The sequence below is a fragment of the Ranitomeya variabilis genome, chromosome 2 (genome assembly GCF_051348905.1).
Source record: "Ranitomeya variabilis isolate aRanVar5 chromosome 2, aRanVar5.hap1, whole genome shotgun sequence".
Taxonomy (NCBI): domain Eukaryota; kingdom Metazoa; phylum Chordata; class Amphibia; order Anura; family Dendrobatidae; genus Ranitomeya; species Ranitomeya variabilis.
The window spans coordinates 112180289-112207356 of NC_135233.1; the positions used below are offsets into that span (position 1 = coordinate 112180289).

General features: G+C 53.7%; 1 protein-coding gene across 1 annotated transcript in view; it reads left to right on the forward strand.

Annotated features, from left to right (window-relative positions):
- DSTN (destrin, actin depolymerizing factor) overlaps positions 1-23872 on the forward strand; it is a 110386-nt gene extending 86514 nt beyond the window's left edge. The window contains exons 3-4 of the mRNA XM_077282840.1: positions 19877-19953; positions 23226-23872. Coding sequence (XP_077138955.1) covers positions 19877-19953; positions 23226-23335 — 187 coding nt within the window. The 3' untranslated portion in view covers positions 23336-23872. The remainder of the gene's footprint in view (positions 1-19876; positions 19954-23225) is intronic.
- Positions 23873-27068: the final 3196 nt, after the last annotated feature.

Below are 27068 nucleotides of genomic sequence, written 5' to 3' on the forward strand. Positions count from 1 at the left end.
GCGGGCGGCGCCACTCTGGGTCCCATTTGGCGAGCGGCGCCACTCTGGGTCCGATTTGGCGGGCGGCGCCACTCTGGGTCCGATTTGGCGGGCGGCGCCACTCTGGGTCCGATTTGGCGGGCGGCGCCACTCTGGGTCCGATTTGGCGGGCGGCGCCACTCTGGGTCCGATTTGGCCGAACGGCGCCACTCTGGGTCCGATTTGGCGGGCGGTGCCACTCTGGGTCCGATTTGGCGGGCGGCACCACTCTGGGTCCGATTTGGCGGGCGGCGCCACTCTGGGTCCGATTTGGCGGGTGGCGCCACTCTGGGTCCGATTTGGCGGGCGGCGCCACTCTGGGTCCGATTTGGCGGGCTGGGTCCGATTTGGTGAGCGGGGCAATAATTATAACTAGATGGGTATTTCCTGAAGGAACTACAGATAGTGCTTTGGAATGGTGCCCGGGCTGCCACTGCAAGACATTCACACTTGGGTGCCCCTCAGGCGCTGGCTTGGTAGTTGTAGCCCCTCAGGGTTGAGGATTTGGTGGGTGGGGCCACTTGGGGTCTGATTGGGGGGGCGGGGCCCCTCGGGGTCTGATTTGGTGGGAGGGGTCACTCGGGGTCCGATTTGGTGGGCGGGGCACCTCGGGGTCCGATTTGGTGGGCGGGGCACCTCGGGGTCCGATTTGGTGGGCGGGGCACCTCGGGGTCCGATTTGGTGGGCGGGGCACCTCAGGGTCCGATTTGGTGGGTGGGGTCACTGGGTCCCATTTGGTGGGCGGGGCAACTCGGGGTCCCATTTGGTGGGCAGGGCCCCTCTGGGTCCGATTTGGTGGGCGGGATCACTCTGGGTCCGATTTGGGGGGCGGGGCCACTCGGGGACAGGTTTGGGGGGCGGGGCCACTCGGTGCACTTTTCACCCACGGGATTGGGGTGCACTTACTTTTCACACACGGGACGAGAGGGTGTCATAGTCACTTTATTCTGATGTTTGACTTTGATAAATTATCATGTCCTAAAATTGACATCGTACATTTGCATAGCTGCCATCTTTGGAAGGTCAAGTTGGGGGTAATGGAAAGTTCGCCATTATTTCCTATGGGAAATTTTTTTTTTTAAATGCAATTTAAAAAAAAAACTACAAATCGGATTGACACGAAAAATACTTAGCACACCTCTCGTGGATGCTGGCTTCGAAATGACGCCTCACTGGAGTCTGTGCATGCAGGGGTTTGGGCCGCATTAATTGCGGAAAAAAACTGAATAAGTTTGCCAAGTTCGGATTACAATAATAATACTAGATGGGTATTTCCTGAAGGAACTACAGATAGTGCTTTGGAATGGTGCCCGGGTTGCCCCAGCAAGACTTTCACACTTGGGTGCCCCTCAGGCGCTGGCTTGGTAGTTGTAGCCCCTAAAGGGGTGAGGCCACTATGGGTCCGATTTGGTGGGCGGGGTCACTCTGGGACCAATTTGGTGGGCGGGGTCACTCTGGGACCAATTTGGTGGGCGGGGTCACTCTGGGACCAATTTGGTGGGCGGGGTCACTCTGGGACCGATTTGGCGGGCGGCACCACTCTGGGTCCGATTTGGCGGGCGGCGCCACTCTGGGTCCGATTTGGCGGGCGGCGCCACTCTGGGTCCGATTTGGCGGGCGGCGCCACTCTGGGTCCGATTTGGCGGGCGGCGCCACTCTGGGTCCGATTTGGCGGGCGGCGCCACTCTGGGTCCGATTTGGCGGGCGGCGCCACTCTGGGTCCGATTTGGCGGGCGGCGCCACTCTGGGTCCGATTTGGCGGGCGGCGCCACTCTGGGTCCGATTTGGCGGGCGGCGCCACTCTGGGTCCGATTTGGCGGGCGGCGCCACTCTGGGTCCGATTTGGCGGGCGGCGCCACTCTGGGTCCGATTTGGCGGGCCGGGTCACTCTGGGTCCGATTTGGCGGGCCGGGTCACTCTGGGTCCGATTTGGCGGGCCGGGTCACTCTGGGTCCGATTTGGAGGGCCGGGTCACTCTGGGTCCGATTTGGTGGGCCGGGTCACTCTGGGTCCGATTTGGTGGGCCGGGTCACTCTGGGTCCGATTTGGTGGGCCGGGTCACTCTGGGTCCGATTTGGTGGGCCGGGTCACTCTGGGTCCGATTTGGTGGGCCGGGTCACTCTGGGTCCGATTTGGTGGGCCGGGTCACTCTGGGTCCGATTTGGTGGGCCGGGTCACTCTGGGTCCGATTTGGTGGGCCGGGTCACTCTGGGTCCGATTTGGTGGGCCGGGTCACTCTGGGTCCGATTTGGTGGCCCGGGTCACTCTGGGTCCGATTTGGTGGCCCGGGTCACTCTGGGTCCGATTTGGTGGCCCGGGTCACTCTGGGTCCGATTTGGTGGCCCGGGTCACTCTGGGTCCGATTTGGTGGCCCGGGTCACTCTGGGTCCGATTTGGTGGCCCGGGTCACTCTGGGTCCGATTTGGTGGCCCGGGTCACTCTGGGTCCGATTTGGTGGCCCGGGTCACTCTGGGTCCGATTTGGTGGGCCGGGTCACTCTGGGTCCGATTTGGTGGGCCGGGTCACTCTGGGTCCGATTTGGTGGGCCGGGTCACTCTGGGCCCGATTTGGTGGCCCGGGTCACTCTGGGTCCGATTTGGTGGCCCGGGTCACTCTGGGTCCGATTTGGTGGCCCGGGTCACTCTGGGTCCGATTTGGTGGCCCGGGTCACTCTGGGTCCGATTTGGTGGCCCGGGTCACTCTGGGTCCGATTTGGTGGCCCGGGTCACTCTGGGTCCGATTTGGTGGCCCGGGTCACTCTGGGTCCGATTTGGTGGCCCGGGTCACTCTGGGTCCGATTTGGTGGCCCGGGTCACTCTGGGTCCGATTTGGTGGCCCGGGTCACTCTGGGTCCGATTTGGTGGCCCGGGTCACTCTGGGTCCGATTTGGTGGCCCGGGTCACTCTGGGTCCGATTTGGTGGCCCGGGTCACTCTGGGTCCGATTTGGTGGCCCGGGTCACTCTGGGTCCGATTTGGTGGCCCGGGTCACTCTGGGTCCGATTTGGTGGCCCGGGTCACTCTGGGTCCGATTTGGTGGCCCGGGTCACTCTGGGTTTGATTTGGTGGCCCGGGTCACTCTGGGTGCGATTTGGTGGGCCGGGTCACTCTGGGTCCGATTTGGTGGCCCGGGTCACTCTGGGTCCGATTTGGTGGGCCGGGTCACTCTGGGTCCGATTTGGTGGCCCGGGTCACTCTGGGTCCGATTTGGTGGCCCGGGTCACTCTGGGTCCGATTTGGTGGGCCGGGTCACTCTGGGTCCGATTTGGTGGGCCGGGTCACTCTGGGTCCGATTTGGTGGGCCGGGTCACTCTGGGTCCGATTTGGTGGGCCGGGTCACTCTGGGTCCGATTTGGTGGGCCGGGTCACTCTGACTGACAGCAGGATAAGGGAATGGCTGATAACAGAGAATAGACTGACAGCAGGACAAGGGAATGGCTGATAACAGAGAGAATAGACTGACAGCAGGACAGGGGAATTGCTGATAACAGAGAGAAATAGACTGACAGCAGGACGGGGAATGGCTGATAACAGAGAGAATAGACTGACAGCAGGACAGGGGAATGGCTGATAACAGAGAGAATAGACTGACAGCAGGACAGGGGAATGGCTGATAACAGAGAGAATAGACTGACAGCAGGACGGGGAATGGCTGATAACAGAGAGAATAGACTGACAGCAGGACAGGGGAATGGCTGATAACAGAGAGAAATAGACTGACAGCAGTATGGGGAATGGCTGATAACAGAGAGAAATAGATGGGTATTTCCTGAAGGAACTACAGATAGTGCTTTGGAATGGTGCCCGGGTTGCCCCAGCAAGACTTTCACACTTGGGTGCCCCTCAGGCGCTGGTTTGGTAGTTGTAGCCACTCTGGGTCCGATTTGGTGGGTGGGGCCCCTCAGGGGCCGATTTGGTGGGCGCTGTATACTGCGGGGCTCTGCGCTGTATACTGCGGGGCTCTGCGCTGTATACTGCGGGGCTCTGCGCTGTATGCTGCGGGGCTCTGCGCTGTGTACTGCGCGGCTCTGCGCTGTGAACTGCACGGCTCTGCGCTTTGAACTGCACGGCTCTGCGCTTTATACTGCGCGGCTCTGCGCTGTGTACTGCACGGCTCTGCGCTGTGTACTGCGCGGCTCTGCGCTGTGTACTGCACGGCTCTGCGCTTTATACTGCGCGGCTCTGCGCTGTGTACTGCACGGCTCTGCGCTGTGTACTGCGCGGCTCTGCGCTGTGTACTGCGCGGCTCTGCGCTTTATACTGCGCGGCTCTGCGCTGTGTAGTGCGCGGCTCTGCGCTGTGTACTGCGCGGCTCTGCACTGTATACTGCGTGGCTGTGCAATATACTACGTGGACATGCATATTCTAGAATACCCGATGAGTTAGAATCGGGCCTCCATCTAATAATCATAAGACTACAGATAGTGGTTTGGAATTGTGCTGTACTGTCACTTTAAGAGCTGATATTATCTGACAAAACTTGTGAGCTGATGTAGAGTTCATAGGCGTTGGCATAGTAACTGTGTCTGACTGCGCATATCAATGAGCTAATCAGCCAGGTGGCAGTTATTTTTAGAAATTGCCTCAGAAACCAGCCCATTATAAACGTATGGGACAATTTCCCTATTGAAACGCATTGAAAGACTTTTTTCAAACACAAATTGCGCAAAAACTACAAATCCGATCGGCACGAAAAATACTTAGCACACCTCTTGGGGACGCTGGCTTCGAAATGACACCTCACTGGAGTCTGTGAGTTTAGCGGTTCGGGCCGCATTACGTGCGGACTGAATAATAAGAATAAGAAGAAGTTTACCACGGTGGAATAACAGTATAGTGCTTTGTTCCAAAGCACTATAACTAGATGGGTATTTCCTGAAGGAACTACAGATAGTGCTTTGGAATGGTGCCCGGGCTGCCCCTGCAAGACTTTCACACTTGGGTGCCCCTCAGGCGGTCCGATTTGGTGGGTTGGGTCAATCTGGGTCTGATTTTGTGGGCGGGGTAAATCTAGGTCCGATTCGGTGGGCGGGGTCACTTTTGGTCCGATTCTGTGGGCGCGGCCACTCTGGGTCCGATTCGGTGGGCGGAGCCACTCTGGGTCCGATTTGGTGGGCGGGGCACCTTAGGGACCAATTTGGTGGGTGGGGTCACTCGGTCCGATTTGGTGGGCTGGGCACCTCAGGGTCTGATTTGGTGGGCTGGGCACCTCAGGGTCCGATTTGGTGGGTGGGGTCACTCTGGGTCCGATTTGGTGGGCGGGGTCACTCTGGGTCTGATTTGGTGGACGGGGTCACTCTGGGTCTGATTTGGTGGAAGGGGTCACTCTGGGTCTGATTTGGTGGAAGGGGTCACTCTGGGTCCGATTTGGTGGGCGGAGCCACTCTGGGTCCGATTTGGTGGGCGGGGTCACTCTGGGTCCGATTTGGTGGGCGGGGTCACTCTGGGTCCGATTTGGTGGGCCGGGCCCCTCGGGGTCCGATTTGGTGGGCCGGGCCCCTCGGGTTCCGAATTGGTGAGCGGGATAATCTACTATATAATTGTCTAAGGGCACTTCCGTCTTTCTGTCTCACAACACCGCTACGTCATCATCTCGTGAGACCGCAATGCACTCTTGGGACCGGAGCGCGCAACAAGCATCGGGTACCGGCCACTCCAGGTGCAACAAGCATCGTGTACCGGCCGCTCTAGGAGGTGCAACAACCATCAGATACCGGCCGCTCCAGGAGGTGAGTATGTAACTTTTTTATTTTAATTCTTTTTTTTTTTTTTAACAGGGATATGCAGTATACTATGTGACTGGACAATTTACTACGTGACTGGGCAGTATAACTACGTGGCTCTGCGCTGTATACTGCGTGGCTCTGCGCTGTATACTGCGTGGCTCTGCGCTGTATACTACGCGGCTCTGCGCTGTATACTACGCGGCTCTGCGCTGTATACTGCGCGTTCTGCGCTGTATACTGCGCGGCTCTGCGCTGTATACTGCGCGGCTCTGCGCTTTGTACTGTGCGGCTCTGCGCTATATACTGCGTGGCTCTTCGCTGTATACTACGCGGCTCTGCGCTGTGTACTGCGCGGCTCTGCGCTGTGTAATGCGCGTGTCCGTGCTGTGTACTGCGCGTGTCTGCGCTGTATACTGCGCGGCTCTGTGCTGTGTACTGCACGGCTCTGCACTGTGTACTGCGCGGCTCTGTGCGGTATACTGCGCGGCTCTGCTCTTTATACTGTGCGGCTCTGCGCTCTGTACTGCGCGGCTCTGCGCTGTGTACTGCCCGGCTCTGCGCTGTGTACTGCGCGGCTCTGCGCTGTGTACTGCGCGGCTCTGCACGGTATACTGCGCGGCTCTGCGCTGTGTACTGCACGGCTCTGCGCTTTATACTGCGCGGCTCTGCGCTGTGTACTGCGCGGCTCTGCGCTGTGTACTGCGCGGCTCTGCGCTGTGTACTGCGCGGCTCTGCGCTGTGTACTGCGTGGCTCTGCGCTTTGCCCTGTGCCGCTCTGCGCTGTGTACTGCGCGGCTCTGCGCTGTGTACTGCGCGGCTCTGCACTGTGTACTGCGCGGCTCTGCGCGGTATACTGCGCGGCTCTGCTCTTTATACTGTGCGGCTCTGCGCTGTGTACTGCGCGGCTCTGCGCTGTGTACTGTGCGGCTCTGCGCTGTGTACTGCGCGGCTCTGCGCTGTGTACTGCGCGGCTCTGCGCTTTGCACTGCGCCGCTCTGCGCTGTGTACTGCGCGGCTCTGCGCTGTATACTGCGCGGCTCTGCGCTTTGCACTGCGCCGCTCTGCGCGGTATACTGCGCGGCTCTGCTCTTTATACTGTGCGGCTCTGCGCTCTGTACTGCGCGGCTCTGCGCTGTGTACTGCCCGGCTCTGCGCTGTGTACTGCGCGGCTCTGCGCTGTGTACTGCGCGGCTCTGCGCGGTATACTGCGCGGCTCTGCGCTGTGTACTGCACGGCTCTGCACTTTATACTGCGCGGCTCTGCGCTGTGTACTGCGCGGCTCTGCGCTGTGTACTGCGCGGCTCTGCGCTGTGTACTGCACGGCTCTGCGCTGTGTACTGCGTGACTCTGCGCTGTGTACTGCGCGGCTCTGCGCTGTGTACTGCGCGGCTCTGCGCTTTGCACTGCGCCGCTCTGCGCTGTGTACTGCGCGGCTCTGCGCTGTGTACTGCGCGGCTCTGCGCTGTGTACTGTGCGGCTCTGCACTGTGTACTGCGCGGCTCTGCTCTTTATACTGTGCGGCTCTGCGCTGTGTACTGCGCGGCTCTGCGCTGTGTACTGCGCGGCTCTGCGCTGTGTACTGCGCGGCTCTGCGCTGTGTACTGCGCGGCTCTGCGCTTTATACTGCGCGGCTCTGCGCTGTGTACTACCCGGCTCTGCGCTGTGTACTGCGCGGCTCTGCGCTGTATACTGCGCGGCTCTGCGCTGTGTACTGCGCGGCTCTGCGCTGTGTACTGCGCGGCTCTGCGCTGTGTACTGCACGGCTCTGCACTGTATACTGCGTGGCTGTGCAATATACTACGTGGACATGCATATTCTAGAATACCCGATGAGTTAGAATCGGGCCACAGTCTAATAATCATAAGACTACGGATAGTGGTTTGGAATTGTGCTGTACTGTCACTTTAAGAGCTGATATTATCTGACAAAACTTGTGACCTGGTGAGCTGATGTAGACTTCATAGGCGTTGGCATAGTAACTGTGTCTGACTGCGCATATCAATGAGCTAATCAGCCAGGTGGCAGTTATTTTTAGAAATTGCCTCAGAAACCAGCCCATTATAAACGTATAGGAAAATTTCTCCATTGAAACGCATTGAAAGACTTTTTTCAAACACAAATTGCGCAAAAACTACAAATCCGATCGACACGAAAAATACTTAGCACACCTCTCAGGAACGCTGGCTTCGAAATGACACCTCACTGGAGTCTGTGAGTTTAGCGGTTCGGGCCGCATTACGTGCGGACTGAATAATAAGAATAAGAAGAAGTTTACCACGGTGGAATAACAGTATAGTGCTTTGTTCCAAAGCACTATAACTAGATGGGTATTTCCTGAAGGAACTACAGATAGTGCTTTGGAATGGTGCCCGGGCTGCCCCTGCAAGACTTTCACACTTGGGTGCCCCTCAGATGCTGGTTTGGTAGTTGTAGCCCCTCAGGGTTGAGGATTTGGTGGGCGGGGCCACTCTGGGTCCGATTTGGTGGGTGGAGCCACTCTGGGTCCGATTTGGTGGACTGGGTCACTCTGGGTCCGATTTGGCGGGCGGCGCCACTCTGGGTCCGATTTGGCGGGCGGCGCCACTCTGGGTCCGATTTGGCGTTCGGCGCCACTCTGGGTCCGATTCGGTGGGCGGCGCCACTCTGGGTCCGATTTGGCGGGCGGCGCCACTCTGGGTCCGATTTGGCGGGCGGCGCCACTCTGGGTCCGATTTGGCGGGCGGCGCCACTCTGGGTCCGATTTGGGGGGCGGCTCCACTCTGGGTCCGATTTGGCGGGCGGCGCCACTCTGGGTCCGATTTGGCGGGCGGCGCCACACTGGGTCCGATTTGGCGGGCGGCGCCACACTGGGTCCGATTTGGCGGGCGGCGCCACTCTGGGTCCGATTTGGTGGGCGGCGCCACTCTGGGTCCGATTTGGCGGGCGGCGCGACTCTGGGTCCGATTTGGCGGGCGGCGCCACTCTGGGTCCGATTTGGCGGGCGGCGCCACTCTGGGTCCGATTTGGCGGGCGGCGCCACTCTGGGTCCGATTTGGCGGGCGGCACCACCCTGGCGGGCGGCGCCACTCCGGGTCCGATTTGGCGGGCGGTGCCACTCCGGGTCCGATTTGGCGGGCGGCGCCACTCTGGGTCCGATTTGGCGGGCGGCGCCACTCTGGGTCCGATTTGGCGGGCGGCGCCACTCTGGGTCCGATTTGGCGGGCGGCGCCACTCTGGGTCCGATTTGGTGGGCGGCGCCACTCTGGGTCCGATTTGGCGGGCGACGCCACTCTGGGTCCGATTTGGCGGGCGGAGCCACTCTGGGTCCGATTTGGCGGGCGACGCCACTCTGGGTCCGATTTGGCGGGCGGCGCCACTCTGGGTCCGATTTGGCGGGCGGCGCCACACTGGGTCCGATTTGGCGGGCGGCGCCACTCTGGGTCCGATTTGGTGGGCGGCGCCACTCTGGGTCCGATTTGGCGGGCGGCGCCACTCTGGGTCCGATTTGGCGGGCGGCGCCACTCTGGGTCCGATTTGGCGGGCGGCGCCACTCTGGGTCCGATTTGGCGGGCGGCGCCACTCTGGGTCCGATTTGGCGGGCGGCGCCACTCTGGGTCCGATTTGGCGGGCGGCGCCACTCTGGGTCCGATTTGGCGGGCGGCGCCACTCTGGGTCCGATTTGGCGGGCGGCGCCACTCTGGGTCCGATTGGGCGGGCGGCGCCACTCTGGGTCCGATTTGGCGGGCGGCGCCACTCTGGGTCCGATTTGGCGGGCGGCGCCACTCTGGGTCCGATTTGGTGAGCGGGGCAATAATTATAATAAGACTACAGATAGCGCTTTGAAATTGTGCTGTGCTATCACTTTAAGAGCTGATATTATCTGGCAAAACTGTGCTGGGGTCATGTACAGTTCGCAGGCGTTGGCATAGTAACTGGGCCTGACTGCACATATCAATAAGCTAATCAGCCAGGTGGCAAGTGGCAGGTACATTTCAAATTGCCTCAGAAACCCGGCCATTATATCCTATGGGAAAATTTCCCTATTGAAATGCATTACAATGAGGGGAAAAAACATTTTCAAACGCAAATTGCGCCAAAACTACAAATCCGATCGACATGAAAAATACTTAGCACACCTCTTGGGGACGCTGGCTTCGAAATGACACCTCACTGGAGTCTGTGAGTGAAGCGGTTCGGGCCGCATTACGTGCGGACTGAATAATAATAATAACTAGATGGGTATTTCCTGAAGGAACTACAGATAGTGCTTTGGAATGGTGCCCGGGCTGCCCCTGCAAGACTTTCACACTTGGGTGCCCCTCAGGCGCTGGTTTGGTAGTTGTAGCCCCTCAGGGTTGAGGCCACTCTGGGTCCGATTTGGTGGCCCGGGTCACTCTGGGTCCGATTTGGTGGCCCGGGTCACTCTGGGTCCGATTTGGTGGCCCGGGTCACTCTGGGTCCGATTTGGTGGCCCGGGTCACTCTGGGTCCGATTTGGTGGCCCGGGTCACTCTGGGTCCGATTTGGTGGCCCGGGTCACTCTGGGTCCGATTTGGTGGCCCGGGTCACTCTGGGTCCGACTTGGTGGCCCGGGTCACTCTGGGTCCGATTTGGTGGCCCGGGTCACTCTGGGTCCGATTTGGTGGCCCGGGTCACTCTGGGTCCGATTTGGTGGCCCGGGTCACTCTGGGTCCGATTTGGTGGGCCGGGTCACTCTGGGTCCGATTTGGTGGGCCGGGTCACTCTGGGTCCGATTTGGTGGGCCGGGTCACTCTGGGTCCGATTTGGTGGGCCGGGTCACTCTGGGTCCGATTTGGTGGGCCGGGTCACTCTGGGTCCGATTTGGTGGGCCGGGTCACTCTGGGTCCGATTTGGTGGCCCGGGTCACTCTGGGTCCGATTTGGTGGGCCAGGTCACTCTGGGTCCGATTTGGTGGCCCGGGTCACTCTGGGTCCGATTTGGTGGCCCGGGTCACTCTGGGTCCGATTTGGTGGCCCGGGTCACTCTGGGTCCGATTTGGTGGCCCGGGTCACTCTGGGTCCGAGTTGGTGGCCCGGGTCACTCTGGGTCCGATTTGGCGGGCGGCGCCACTCTGGGTCCGATTTGGCGGGCGGCGCCACTCTGGGTCCGATTTGGCGGGCGGCGCCACTCTGGGTCCGATTTGGCGGGCGGCGCCACTCTGGGTCCAAATTGGCGGGCGGCGCCACTCTGGGTCCGATTTGGCGGGCGGCGCCACTCTGGGTCCGATTTGGCGGGCGGCGCCACTCTGGGTCCGATTTGGTGGGCGGCGCCACTCTGGGTCCGATTTGGCGGGCGGCACCACTCTGGGTCCGATTTGCTGGGCCGGGTCACTCTGGGTCCGATTTGGTGGGCCGGGTCACTCTGGGTCCGATTTGGTGGGCCGGGTCACTCTGGGTCCGATTTGGTGGCCCGGGTCACTCTGGGTCCGATTTGGTGGCCCGGGTCACTCTGGGTCCGATTTGGTGGCCCGGGTCACTCTGGGTTCGAGTTGGTGGCCCGGGTCACTCTGGGTCCGAGTTGGTGGCCCGGGTCACTCTGGGTCCGATTTGGCGGGCGGCGCCACTCTGGGTCCGATTTGGCGGGCGGCGCCACTCTGGGTCCGATTTGGCGGGCGGCGCCACTCTGGGTCCCAATTGGCGGGCGGCGCCACTCTGGGTCCGATTTGGTGGGCGGCGCCACTCTGGGTCCGATTTGGCGGGCGGCGCCACTCTGGGTCCGATTTGGCGGGCGGCACCACTCTGGGTCCGATTTGGCGGGCGGCGCCACACTGGGTCCGATTTGGCGGGCGGCGCCACTCTGGGTCCGATTTGGCGGGCGGCGCCACTCTGGGTCCGATTTGGCGGGCGGCGCCACTCTGGGTCCGATTTTGCGGGCGGCACCACTCTGGGTCCGATTTGGTGGCCCGGGTCACTCTGGGTCCGATTTGGTGGCCCGGGTCACTCTGGGTCCGATTTGGTGGCCCGGGTCACTCTGGGTCCGATTTGGTGGGCCCGAGTCACTCTGGGTCCGATTTGGTGGGCCGGGTCACTCTGGGTCCGATTTGGTGGGCCGGGTCACTCTGGGTCCGATTTGGTGGGCCGGGTCACTCTGGATCCGATTTGGTGGGCCGGGTCACTCTGGGTCCGATTTGGTGGGCCGGGTCACTCTGGGTCCGATTTGGTGGGCCGGGTCACTCTGGGTCCGATTTGGTGGGCCGGGTCACTCTGGGTCCGATTTGGTGGCCCGGGTCACTCTGGGTCCGATTTGGTGGCCCGGGTCACTCTGGGTCCGATTTGGTGGCCCGGGTCACTCTGGGTCCGATTTGGTGGCCCGGGTCACTCTGGGTCCGATTTGGTGGGCCGGGTCACTCTGGGTCCGATTTGGTGGCTCGGGTCACTCTAGGTCCGATTTGGTGGCCCGGGTCACTCTGGGTCCGAGTTGGTGGCCCGGGTCACTCTGGGTCCGATTTGGCGGGCGGCGCCACTCTGGGTCCGATTTGGCGGGCGGCGCCACTCTGGGTCCGATTTGGCGGGCGGCGCCACTCTGGGTCCGATTTGGCGGGCGGCGCCACTCTGGGTCCGATTTGGCGGGCGGCGCCACTCTGGGTCCGATTTGGCGGGCGGCGCCACTCTGGGTCCGATTTGGCGGGCGGCGCCACTCTGGGTCCGATTTGGCGGGCGGCACCACTCTGGGTCCGATTTGGCGGGCGGCGCCACTCTGGGTCCGATTTGGCGGGCGGCGCCACTCTGGGTCCGATTTGGCGTTCGGCGCCACTCTGGGTCCGATTTGGCGGGCGGCGCCACTCTGAGTCCGATTTTGCGGGCGGCGCCACTCTGGGTCCGATTTTGCGGGCGGCGCCACTCTGGGTCCGATTTGGCAGGCGGCGCCACTCTGGGTCCGATTTCGTGAGCGGGGCAATAATTATAATAAGACTACAGATAGTGCTTTGAAATTGTGCTGTGCTATCACTTTAAGAGCTGATATTATCTGGCAAAACTGTGCTGGGGTCATGTACAGTTCGCAGGCGTTGGCATAGTAACTGGGCCTGACTGCACATATCAATGAGCTAATCAGCCAGGTGGCAGGTACATTTCAAATTGCCTCAGAAACCCGGCCATTATAATCTATGGGAAAATTTCCCTATTGAAATGCATTACAATGAGGGGAAAAAACATTTTCAAACGCAAATTGCGCCAAAACTACAAATCCGATCGACACGAAAAATACTTAGCACACCTCTTGGGGACGCTGGCTTCGAAATGCCACCTCACTGGAGTCTGTGAGTGAAGCGGTTCGGGCCGCATTACGTGCGGACTGAATAATAATAATAACTAGATGGGTATTTCCTGAAGGAACTACAGATAGTGCTTTGGAATGGTGCCCGGGCTGCCCCTGCAAGACTTTCACACTTGGGTGCCCCTCAGATGCTGGTTTGGTAGTTGTAGCCCCTCAGGGTTGAGGATTTGGTGGGCGGGGCAACTCTGGGTCCGATTTGGGGGGTGGAGCCACTCTGGGTCCGATTTGGTGGGCTGGGTCACTCTGGGTCCGATTTGGTGGCCCGGGTCACTCTGGGTCCGTTTTGGTGGCCCGGGTCACTCTGGGTCCGATTTGGTGGGCCGGGTCACTCTGGGTCCGATTTGGTGGCCCGGGTCACTCTGGGTCCGATTTGGTGGCCCGGGTCACTCTGGGTCCGATTTGGTGGCCCGGGTCACTCTGGGTCCGATTTGGTGGCCTGGGTCACTCTGGGTCCGATTTGGTGGCCCGGGTCACTCTGGGTCCGATTTGGTGGCCCGGGTCACTCTGGGTCCGATTTGGTGGCCCGGGTCACTCTGGGTCCGATTTGGTGGGCTGGGTCACTCTGGGTCCGATTTGGTGGGCCGGGTCACTCTGGGTCCGATTTGGTGGCCCGGGTCACTCTGGGTCCGATTTGGTGGCCCGGGTCACTCTGGGTCCGATTTGGTGGCCCGGGTCACTCTGGGTCCGATTTGGTGGGTGGGGCCCCTCAGGGGCCGATTTGGTGGGCGCTGTATACTGCGGGGCTCTGCGCTGTATACTGCGGGGCTCTGCGCTGTATACTGCGCGGCTCTGCGCTGTATGCTGCGCGGCTCTGCGCTGTGTACTGCGCGGCTCTGCGCTGTGTACTGCGCGGCTCTGCGCTGTGTACTGCGCGGCTCTGCGCTGTGTACTGCGCGGCTCTGCGCTTTACACTGCGCGGCTCTGCGCTTTATACTGCGCGGCTCTGCGCTGTGTACTGCGCGGCTCTGCGCTGTGCACTGCACGGCTCTGCGCGGTATACTGCGCGGCTCTGCGCTCTGTACTGCGCGGCTCTGCGCTGTGTACTGCGCGGCTCTGCGCTGTATACTGCGCGGCTCTGCGCTGTGTACTGCGCGGCTCTGCGCTGTGTACTGCGCGGCTCTGCGCTGTGTACTGCGCGGCTCTGCGCTGTGTACTGCGCGGCTCTGCGCTGTGTACTGCGCGGCTCTGCGCTGTGTACTGCGCGGCTCTGCGCTGTGTACTGCGCGGCTCTGCGCTTTCTACTGCGCGACTCTGCGCTTTGTACTGCGCGGCTCTGCGCTGTGTACTGCGCGGCTCTGCGCTGTGTACTGCGCGGCTCTGCGCTGTGTACTGCGCGGCTCTGCGCTGTATACTGCGCGGCTCTGCTCTGTGTACTGCGCGGCTCTGCGCTGTGTACTGCGTGGCTCTGCGCTTTATACTGCGCGACTCTGCGCTTTGTACTGCGCGGCTCTGCGCTGTGTACTGCGCGGCTCTGCGCTGTGTACTGCGCGGCTCTGCGCTGTGTACTGCGCGGCTCTGCGCTTTATACTGCGCGACTCTGCGCTTTGTACTGCGCGGCTCTGCGCTGTGTACTGTGCGGCTCTGCGCTGTGTACTGCGCGGCTCTGCGCTGTGTACTGCGCGGCTCTGCGCTGTGTACTGTGCGGCTCTGCGCTGTGTACTGCGCGGCTCTGCACTGTATACTGCGTGGCTGTGCAATATACTACGTGGACATGCATATTCTAGAATACCCGATGAGTTAGAATCGGGCCACAGTCTAATAATTATAAGACTACAGATAGTGGTTTGGAATTGTGCTGTACTGTCACTTTAAGAGCTGATATTATCTGACAAAACTTGTGACCTGGTGAGCTGATGTAGACTTCATAGGCGTTGGCATAGTAACTGTGTCTGACTGCGCATATCAATGAGCTAATCAGCCAGGTGGCAGTTATTTTTAGAAATTGCCTCAGAAACCAGCCCATTATAAACGTATGGGACAATTTCCCTATTGAAACGCATTGAAAGACTTTTTTCAAACACAAATTGCGCAAAAACTACAAATCCGATCGGCACGAAAAATACTTAGCACACCTCTCAGGAACGCTGGCTTCGAAATGACACCTCACTGGAGTCTGTGAGTTTAGCGGTTCGGGCCGCATTACGTGCGGACTGAATAATAAGAATAAGAAGAAGTTTACCACGGTGGAATAACAGTATAGTGCTTTGTTCCAAAGCACTATAACTAGATGGGTATTTCCTGAAGGAAATACAGATAGTGCTTTGGAATGGTGCCCGGGCTGCCCCTGCAAGACTTTCACACTTGGGTGCCCCTCAGGCGGTCCGATTTGGTGGGTTGGGTCAATCTGGGTCTGATTTTGTGGGCGGGGTAAATCTAGGTCCGATTCGGTGGGCGGGGTCACTTTTGGTCCGATTCTGTGAGCGCGGCCACTCTGGGTCCGATTCGGTGGGCGGAGCCACTCTGGGTCCGATTTGGTGGGCGGGGCACCTTAGGGACCAATTTGGTGGGTGGGGTCACTCGGTCCGATTTGGTGGGCTGGGCACCTCAGGGTCTGATTTGGTGGGCTGGGCACCTCAGGGTCCGATTTGGTGGGTGGGGTCACTCTGGGTCCGATTTGGTGGGCGGGGTCACTCTGGGCCCGATTTGGTGGAAGGGGTCACTCTGGGTCCGATTTGGTGGAAGGGGTCACTCTGGGTCTGATTTGGTGGAAGGGGTCACTCTGGGTCCGATTTGGTGGGCGGAGCCACTCTGGGTCCGATTTGGTGGGCGGGGTCACTCTGGGTCTGATTTAGGGGGCGGGGTCACTCTGGGTCCGATTTGGTGGGCCGGGCCCCTCGGGGTCCGATTTGGTGGGCCGGGCCTCTCGGGTTCCGAATTGGTGAGCGGGGTAATCTACTATCTAATTATCTAAGGGCACTTCCGTCTTTCTGTCTCACAACACCGCTACGTCATCATCTCGTGAGACCGCAATGCACTCTTGGGACCGGAGCGCGCAACAAGCATCGGGTACCGGCCACTCCAGGTGCAACAAGCATCGTGTACCGGCCGCTCTAGGAGGTGCAACAACCATCAGATACCGGCCGCTCCAGGAGGTGAGTATGTAACTTTTTTATTTTAATTCTTTTTTTTTTTAACAGGGATATGCAGTATACTATGTGACTGGACAATATACTACGTGACTGGGCAGTATAACTACGTGGCTCTGCGCTGTATACTGCGTGGCTCTGTGCTGTATACTGCGTGGCTCTGCGCTGTATACTACGCGGCTCTGCGCTGTATACTACGCGGCTCTGCGCTGTATACTGCGTGGCTCTGTGCTGTGTACTGCGCGGCTCTGCGCTGTGTACTGCACGGCTCTGCGCTGTGTACTGCGCGGCTCTGCACTGTGTACTGCGCGTTCTGCGCTGTATACTGCGCGGCTCTGCGCTGTATACTGCGCAGCTCTGCGCAGCTCTGCGCTTTGTACTGCGCGGCTCTGCGCTATATACTGCGTGGCTCTTCGCTGTATACTACGCGGCTCTGCGCTGTGTACTGCGTGGCTCTGCGCTGTGTACTGCGCGTGTCCGTGCTGTGTACTGCGCGTGTCTGCGCTGTATACTGCGGGGCTCTGCACTGTATACTGCGGGGCTCTGCGCTGTATACTACGCGGCTCAGCGCTGTATACTGCGCGGCTCTGCGCTGCATACTGCGTGGCTCTACGCTGCGTACTGCGCGGCTCTGCGCTGTATACTGGGTGGCTCTGCGCTGTGTACTGCGCGGCTCTGTGCTGTGTACTGTGCGGCTCTGCACTGTGTACTGCGCGGCTCTGCGCTGTGTACTGCGCGGCTCTGCGCTGTGTACTGCGCGGCTCTGCGCTTTATACTGTGCGGCTCTGCGCTCTGTACTGCGCGGCTCTGCGCTGTGTACTGCGCAGCTCTGCGCTGTATACTGCGCGGCTCTGCGCTGTGTACTGCGCGGCTCTGCGCTGTGTACTGCGCGGCTCTGCGCTGTGTACTGCTCGGCTCTGCGCTGTGTACTGCGCGGCTCTGCGCTGTGTACTGCGCGGCTCTGCGCTGTGTACTGCGCGGCTCTGCGCTGTGTACTGCGCGGCTCTGCGCTGTGTACTGCGCGGCTCTGCGCTGTGTACTGCACGGCTCTGCGCGGTATACTGCGCGGCTCTGCGCTTTATACTGTGCGGCTCTGCGCTCTGTACTGCACGGCTCTGCGCTGTCTACTGCGCGGCTCTGCGCTGTGTACTGCTCGGCTCTGCGCGGCTCTCCGCTTTATACTGCGCGGCTCTGCGCTTTATACTGCGCGGCTTTGCGCTGTGTACTGCATGGCTCTGCGCTGTGTACTGCGCGGCTCTGCGCTGTGTACTGCACGGCTCTGCGCTGTGTACTGCACGGCTCTGCGCTTTATACTGCGCGGCTCTGCGCTGTGTACTGCACGGCTCTGCGCTGTGTACTGCGCGGCTCTGCGCTGTGTACTGCGCGGCTCTGCGCTTTATACTGCGCGGCTCTGCGCTTTATACTGCGCGGCTCTGCGCTGTGTACTGCGCGGCTCTGCGCTGTGTACTGCGCGGCTCTGCGCTGTGTACTGCACGGCTCTGCGCTTTATACTGCGCGGCTCTGCGCTGTGTACTGCGTGGCTCTGCGCTGTGTACTGCGCGGCTCTGCGCTTTATACTGCGCAGCTCTGCGCTGTGTACTGCGCGGCTCTGCGCTGTGTACTGCGCGGCTCTGCGCTGTGTACTGCACGGCTCTGCGCTTTATACTGCGCGGCTCTGCGCTCTGTACTGCACGGCTCTGCACTGTGTACTGCGCGGCTCTGCGCTGTGTACTGCACGGCTCTGCGCTTTATACTGCGCGGCTCTGCGCTGTGTACTGCACGGCTCTGCGCTGTGTACTGCGCGGCTCTGCGCTGTGTACTGCGCGGCTCTGCGCTTTATACTGCGCGGCTCTGCGCTGTGTACTGCGCGGCTCTGCGCTGTGTACTGCGCGGCTCTGCGCTGTGTACTGCACGGCTCTGCACTGTATACTGCGTGGCTGTGCAATATACTACGTGGACATGCATATTCTAGAATACCCGATGAGTTAGAATCGGGCCACAGTCTAATAATCATAAGACTACGGATAGTGGTTTGGAATTGTGCTGTACTGTCACTTTAAGAGCTGATATTATCTGACAAAACTTGTGACCTGGTGAGCTGATGTAGATTTCATAGGCGTTGGCATAGTAACTGTGTCTGACTGCGCATATCAATGAGCTAATCAGCCAGGTGGCAGTTATTTTTAGAAATTGCCTCAGAAACCAGCCCATTATAAACGTATAGGAAAATTTCTCCATTGAAACGCATTGAAAGACTTTTTTCAAACACAAATTGCGCAAAAACTACAAATCCGATCGACACGAAAAATACTTAGCACACCTCTCAGGAACGCTGGCTTCGAAATGACACCTCACTGGAGTCTGTGAGTTTAGCGGTTCGGGCCGCATTACGTGCGGACTGAATAATAAGAATAAGAAGAAGTTTACCACGGTGGAATAACAGTATAGTGCTTTGTTCCAAAGCACTATAATAATAAGAAGAAGTTTACCACGGTGGAATAACAGTATAGTGCTTTGTTCCAAAGCACTATAATAATAAGAAGAAGTTTACCACGGTGGAATAACAGTATAGTGCTTTGTTCCAAAGCACTATAATAAGAATAATAAGAAGAAGAAGTTATCCACGGTGGAATAACAGTATAGTGCTTTGTTCCAAAGCACTATAATTAATTCACGGTCAGCGTTGCTTCATAATCATAACTGGATAGGTTGATTTCACAGAAGTGGAATGACTTGGAGTTACATTGTGTTGTTTAAGTGTTCCCTTTATTTTTTTGAGCAGTCAATTTTGTGACTTGTTCCTCTGACATCTAGATACTTACTTTCATAGAATTTTTCTGGACAGTATTCTCCCTATGCATGAAGCCTACATCCTCTAATTTTTCCTCTTTTAGATTTTTTTATATGTTTTATTTCGTATGTGGAATTTATCTTATTATTTTGTTATCACATCTTTTTTAAATTAATCAATAAATGTATTATATTCTAAAATAATATTATTTTCATCATTCTAAGTCTTGCACTCATCCAATTTTCTTTGGAACATTGATGCCATATAAAAAGTATATGCCATAAATGTATGATAGGTGCTGATTAGTGATGAGCGAGTGTACTCGTTGCTCGGGTTTTCCCAAGCACGCTCGGGAGGTTTCCGAGTATTTATGACTGCTCAGAGATTTAGTTTTCATCGCCTCAGCAGTATGATTTACAGCTACTAGCCTGCTTGATTACATGTGGGGATTCCTTAGCAACCAGACAACCTCCACATGTACTCAGCCTGGCTAATAGCTGTAAATCATTCAGCTGCTGTGATGAAAACTAAATCTCCGAACACTAACAAATAGTCGGAGGACACCTGAGCAACGAGTACATCCGCTAATCACTAGTGCTGATCCTATCTCGAACGCACATCTAATGAAATAATGGGGGAAATGGGAGGATTTCATATTCTTTCTTATTTGTGCTGTAGAAAGAGAACAAAAGACGATGCTCTTATATGACTCTTGCACTGAATGGATGGAACTGCTCTGTATTTCACTACTACCATAAAACTAGAATGGAGATAGTGGAACACATGGAGGGCTACCTCTCCCTCCCCCCAAGGCTGCAGGTGGCAGTCCCCAGCTCTACACAAAATTCTGAAAACATCATGACAAGTTTGGTTTCCTTAATGATAGATATGGAAAATATTGATCTAGGTTCCCGATGTCTTACATCTTTTCTGAACTTTTGCTTTTGATATGAAGTGATAAACATGTTATATTTTTTACATAGGGCTCCAGAGGATGCACCTATCAAAGAGAAGCTGTTGTTTGCAAGCTCAAAACCATACTTAAAGCAAGCATTTTCAGGTATGCCTAGCGTCATTGGGTCAAAAGTTCTGTATGAACAGAAAATGCACTATACCTAAATATAAAAATACTACTCAGAGATGGATGAATGTCTTAAAATAAATGGGTGGTCTGCATATGATTCTGCAAGAAACAGGATTTCGATTAATAATAGAAAAGAGAGAGTGTCTGGTTCTTGAAAGTGTTTTTGCACATTTTCTGGTGTAAAACACTTTCAAATGTCGCAAAATTTATGCACAACATGAAGTTGCACAAAAATGTTGCAACTTTTAGCATTTGTTTTTCTGGTGGAGGCGCCTAATTAATTTAGTAATTAGTAAATCGGCAACAGTCAGCTCATCAAGCAGTAATCAGAAATACCTAGAGATCTCATAGTACTGCAAGTCTTAGAAGGAATAGGTAAAGTAAATCCAGCATCCAGATTCTTTCAGACATTTATTGAAGATATAAGAAAAAGCCACGAAATCCAACACTAAAATAATTGGCAAACGAGTTTCAGTCTTTAGTCATTGCAATTACTAAAAACTTTGTCTGAAATGCGTTTGCCAATTTCACTGGTATTTGTTTCTCTGGCTTCAAAAGATACCTGTTTTAGAGGATTGAGATGCTGGATTTGCTTTATCTAATCCATTAATAATTAAGCGCTCCTTAATCCCACATGCCAATTACGAAGCCTGGTATCCACAACGCCAGTCTTGATGAATCAGGCCGTGAATTCTTATGTACAGTGGGGAAAAAAAGTATTTAGTCAGCCACCAATTGTGCAAGTTCTCCCACTTAAAAAAATGTCAGAGGCCTGTAATTGACATCACAGGTAGACCACAACTATGAGAGTCAAAATGAGAAAACAAATCCAGAGAATCACCTTGTCTGATTTGGCAAGATTTATTTTGCAAATCATGGTGGAAAATAAGTATTTGGTCATTAACAAAGTTCATCTCAATATTTTGTTATATATCCTTTATTGGCAATGACAGAGGTCAAAGTTTTCTGTAAGTCTTCACAAGGTTGGCACACACATTTGGTGGTATGTTGGCCCATTCCTCCATGCAGATCTCCTCTAGAGCAGTGATGTTTTTGGCCTGTCACTGGGCAACATGGACTTTCAACTCCCTCCGAAGGTTTTCTATGGGGTTGAGATCTGGAGACTGGCTAGGCCACTCCAGGACCTTCATATGCTTCTTACGAAGCCACTCCTTCATTGACCTGGCGGTGTGCTTGGGATCATGATCATGCTGAAAGGCAAATCCACGTTTCATCTTCAATGCCCATGTTGATGGAAGGAGGTTTGCACTTAAAATCTCACAATACATGGCCCCATTTATTCTTTCATGTACACGGATCAGTCATCCTGGTCCCTTTGCAGAGAAACATGCCCAAAACATGATGTTGCCACCCCCATGCTTCACAGGTATGGTGTTCTTTGGATGCATCTCAGCATTCTGTCTCCTCCAAACACAATGAGTTTTGTTTCTACCAAACAGTTCTACATTGGTTTCATCAGACCATATGACATTCTCCCAATACTCTTCTGAATAATCCAAATGCTCTCTAGCAAACTTCAGACAGGCCCGGACATGTGCTGGCTTAAGCAGGGGGACACATCTGGCATTGCAGGATTTGAGTCCCTGGTGGCATAGTGTGTTACTGAGGGTAGCCTTTGTTATGGTGGTCCCAGCTCTATGCAGGTCATTCACCAGGTCCCCCCATGTGGTTCTGGGACTTTTGCTCACTGTTCTTATGATCATTTTGACCCCACGGGGTGAGATCTTGCATGGAGCCCCAGATCGAGGGAGATTATCAGTGGTCTTGTATGTCTTACTTTTTCTTATTATGGCTCCCACAGTTGATTTCATCACACCAAGCTGCTTGCCTATAGCAGATTCAGTCTTCCCAGCTTGGTTCAGGGCTACAATTTTGTTTCTGGTGTCCTTCGGCAGCTCTTTGGTCTTCACCATAGTGGAGTTTGGAGTGTGAGTGTTTGAGGTTGTGGACAGGTGTCTTTTATACTGATAAGTTCAAACAGGAGCCATTACTACAGGTAATGAGTGGAGGACAGAGGAGCCTCTTTAAGAGGAAGTTACAGGCCTATGAGAGCATGAAATCTTGCATGTTTTTAGGTCAGGGGTGGGGAACCTCAGTCCCCAGGGCCATTTACGGCCTTCAATGACCTTTTATCAGGCCCCCGGGCAGATTCTCAGAGACCGCATTCTTGGGCATGGAGCAGAATGCTGTAGATAAGCCCCTGATGCTGGTGGCCATAGCTCATCTTCGATTTTGGGGGTGACAGGTTCCCTTTAAGTGGGAGAACTTGCACAATTGGTGGCTGACGAAAAACTTTTTTCCCTACTGTAATAATTACCGTCTCAGGTACTGCACTAGGCATAACACAGTTTATCAGTTCTACTTCAAGTCTTACTTTTTTACGTTACATTTTACACTTAAAGAATAACTAAACTTTAATTTCCTCTGCTAATTATATGCAGTATAGAAAGTCATTTAATTTTGCAAATTACTTTATTAGCGATTTAACTTTGGTCCTGTGAAAAACTTCCATCTAAGTGGCCTCAAAACCATTGCTTAATTTTTAGTTCACTTGTCTGGCTTTTCTGCAATTCGTTACTATGCACTGGGAATACAAAGTCTGGCAGTAGAGGGGGGAACCCTAAGAGTGTGCTCACTCCCCTGCAAGGTATTAAATGCAGGAAGCTTCCTCTCTTCGCTCAGGAGGATTGTGCTGTGTGGTCAACATAAGCAGACTCGGACTGGCCCACAGGAAAACAGATTTTCATGGCCCCTCTGCTGGATTGAGTCCTCCAACACATTGTGTAAACAGTAGTTGGTATAAAACTCTTGATTTGCTGTATACAGACAGAGCCACTAATTTATAATTTTATAGAAACATAGTTACATTTGTGAATTAGGATAATGTAATATATATTACTTTTGGGCCCTTGGCTGCCCAGTCTGCCACTGTACACTGCCAGTCAAATTAGTCAGTGCTGCTGCCGTTCCGACTCTATGGGTTTCATGAATGGGCACAGCAATGCTGCCTAATCTCATTAGTGCTATATACAACTGTGCTGGACGCGTTACTGTTGATGGCACTGTGCAGGACACACATGATGATGCAGTGCTTATGAAGGACACTGTGAAAATTAACAAAAAAGAATGTAATAGTTTAGTTACTCTACCACATTCCGCATAGTTACGATAAACAAAATGAATTTTTGCATAGTAATGACAAGTCTTTTCCTTATATTTTTTTTTAGGAGTCAATAAACAGTGGGAACTTCACTGTCAAGATGACCTGACTGTTGATCAGCTGGCGCAGAAACTCACTAGTGGCAAAATTAAATCTTTGGAGGGACATATTTTATAGATAATTAGTGCCAGTAACACACTCGCTGCTTAAAGTGGATCTGAGTCCCATTGACAAAAAATAAATAATAGTCTCAATTTTTTTTCCCAACAAATATCAGAACACTTGTCTCCTTAATGGTTTAAATGCCATACCACGTCCATAGTTAAAGAGGTTGTCCATTGCTTTAACATAAATGACCCATGTCAACAATGTCTGATCAGTGGGGGGTGCGATACCCGCCACCCCACTGATTAGCTGTTCCGGGTGTCAGCGGCAACTGGAGGTACTCAGTTACAGAGCTGCTCCATCTACTGATAGTGTCCACTGTTGTGTACTGCTCATCCATCTCCAAATGATTGCACCCCCACCAATCAGACATTGATTATGTATCTTTAAGGATAGGTCATCAATATTAAAGTAGTAGACAACCTCTTTACAGGGTCTTCCTGGGGAATTGGTAGTAGTTTTTTTCTAACTGATATGAGCTTTAGGCCGGGGTCACATTTGCAAGTGTGATGTGAGTCTCTCGCATCAATACCTGGCACAACCATGGCGCTCGGGGCCGGAGCGTATGGCTGCATGTATTTCTATGCAGCCACACACTCCGATCCCGAGTGTCGGTGGCAGTGCTGGGTATTGATGCGAGTTTCTCGCAACACACTTGCAAGTGTGACCCCGGCTTTAAAAGAATGCTTGCATGGGCTGACATTTCTGCAAAAAGGTGTCAACTATGCTGCCCTGTATATGTTGCTACAGCTGTGATTACATATGTTACGTGTGTAGGGTAATATGGGCACAGGGTCTTACATCCGAACAGTACAGCCTCTGTTTTTATTGTTTAGAGTAAAACTTTCATGCAAACCGGGTCTACAAAAATATGATGTTATTGACTACTTCAGCTTCCATAGATCATTGGAGTTTTGCATGATATCCTATGTAATAAAGCCAGGAGATTGGTACCATAAAGTTCTCAGGCAATATTTAAACATACTGCCAAATTGTAATACTATTCTAGTATATCTGTATATTATATACACATAAACATATACACTGCCTGCTTCACCTTTAAAAGGGACCACACAAGGACAGTGCTACTATCCCTCGGGGATGAAGCGTGATACAGCAGCACAGCTTGAGAACCTATGTGATAGATCATGGTAGCCCATAGATTGTAAAAATGATAAGTGTACCCTTGGTGTGGCGGAACAGTTCTGTGCACTTTTCCACCCATTTGTCTAAGCCCTGCTTTGCGTCCTGTAAAGCCAGAGCTGTCAATCAAGGAAGAGGATGGCGGAGACGAATGTAAAACAACTGTTCGAGAAGGTACACTCAACTGTTTGGCTCCATTCGGTACACAGAGCCCATGCTTGGTGTTAAGACTTACGGTATTTTCTGGTGACAGACTCCCTAACATATGACCATTATTTGATGTAGAAACAACTGCTTGAGATCTCCTGATTAGTTTGCACATAGCCATATAGTGACAATCGATCCATGTGCTGAGGCATATCATAGGCAGACGGTGAATGGATCTTATTATTCAGTATATATATAAAATATTTTAGGGTTTAGCTCCACATTAGGCCTTGTGTATTATAGGCTGGTTCAGATATTTTCCTATAAATCTTACAGATTTTTATATTTTACAATTGTTAGTAATACAGGTAAACAATGGATGCAAATTAAATTCTTATGGTAATGATGGTAGTGTGCAACTTGAGAATAAGTGATTCATTTGCAAATACCTAGCTTTTTGGTTCCCTCATCTGTAGATGTCTTGTAGTGTAGACAATCTGGAAACTTATTTACACTTGAATTAAAGAGGTGGTCCACTACCTTGTATAATTCACCCATCGATTTACATCTTCTAAATAAGTCTGTTTGTGAATACCTTCTGTTGTTATATGTGCCTGTGAGTGGCGCTATTGCTGCTCGCTCAGTCCGTATCACGTGACCCAGACTGCAGCCGCCGCTGACATCCGCTGATGTCAAGTCAACTTCCAGACTTTCTGGATCCATCCAGGAGTGACCCGGTCATGCACACCCCCTCTGATTGACTTAGCTGTGGGCGACGTTTCACCGCACGTGACAGCCCAGTATCCAGCGCTTTCCCTCTCTCCGCTGTTTTCATTGGCTATAAGTGCATGCTGGATACTGGGCTAAAAGAAAAAAAGGGTTTGGTACCGTGTTAGCCAAAAAAAATGCTCTCAGTGGGAAAAACAAGATAATCTTGTAGTTATTATACCTTTTATTGGCTAACAAAAGGAAAATACATGTTACAATGTAAGCTTTCGAGACTTCTTAGGTCTATTCCTACCATGCCACTGAGAGGATAATGGGCTGTGAGATGTGGTGAAATGCCAGCCAATCAGAGGGGGTGCGCGTCACTCCTGGGGGAATCCAGGGAATACGGAAATTGATGTGACATCTGCTGCAGCCGGGGTCACGTGATGCGGACTGAGTGAGCAGCAACAGTCCGGCTTACAGACATATATAACAGAAGGTATTTTCAAAAAGACTAAGGGTAAGTTCACACTAGGCGTTTTTTCAATGTTTTTCTTGCGTTTTTTTGCGGCGGTTTAGACAAGCTAGCTTTGTCTCTTGTGCATGCTGATATTTTAGTGTTGCAAAAAATAATCTTATTTCATAGAATCAGGTTTTGGCACAAACAATGCAGCAAAACATGATACCTGCATTTTTTTCAGCGTTTCTTCACCACCCATTCAAGTCAATGGGTAAAAAACGCTGAAAAGAACACTGAGAATGCTTAAATACGTGCCATGCTCTATGTACAAAAAAAAAAAACATGAAAGCACAAAATACTGATGACAAACAAACCAATGTGTGTGGATGAGATTTCAGAAATCTCATAGGCTTTGCCGGTACTGTAAAACGCAGCTGAAAATTAGCATGAAAATGCAATAAAAAATGCTGCAAAAATGTCTAGCGTAAACTCGATGGACGAACTATACAATGTAGCGGACCACCTTTTCGATGTACGCCAAACAAAGTAGGTAAAAAAATTAAAAACTATGTAGTTATTGGATATGGTTGGATATTGATCTTTGATATGAGTTTATACCTTTCCTAATATCCACTTTTGGAATTTTCTAGCTTTACATTTTCAGCTAAGAGTCTTCTAAATCAGTCCTAGAGAGAACAGTTTTACTGTAATTTCTTATTTATAATGTATAATATTACCATTTACAGCCTCCATATGAACATGTATATTACTGACAATGGTCAAAAGATGAAAGATTGTAAGTAGAATAAAAGACAGAATAAAATATTCAATTTTAGATTTCTGTTATGTTACAACTGTGTTGGTGTGTTAATCTTAAGTCAATGAAAAAAAAAAATCCTATAACACAAGAAGACTGAGCCAAACACGTGTCACATTATTTGGTAATGTCTATTCATCCACTGAGGAAATATTCACTCTCATCTTTAGATACATATTTTATGTAGTCAAAACCACACAATATACTAACAAAAGAAAAACTTTCCATGCGAATAGAAATGTAGAAAAGTCTAACCCCTCAGTAGCATTAACCCAAAAAGTGCGAGATTTGAATTATTCAGCAGAGTATCATGAAACCAGAGGAGCAAGTATCATAGAAACACATACTTTGGGAAAGTGAAGCGAGATTCTGCTAGTGGTAGACTTTTATAGATTACCAGGTGTCACGCTGTCACACAAGTGGATCATGGACCTACTGTGCCACAGGTTGGGCTTACCCAGGAGGGGCAT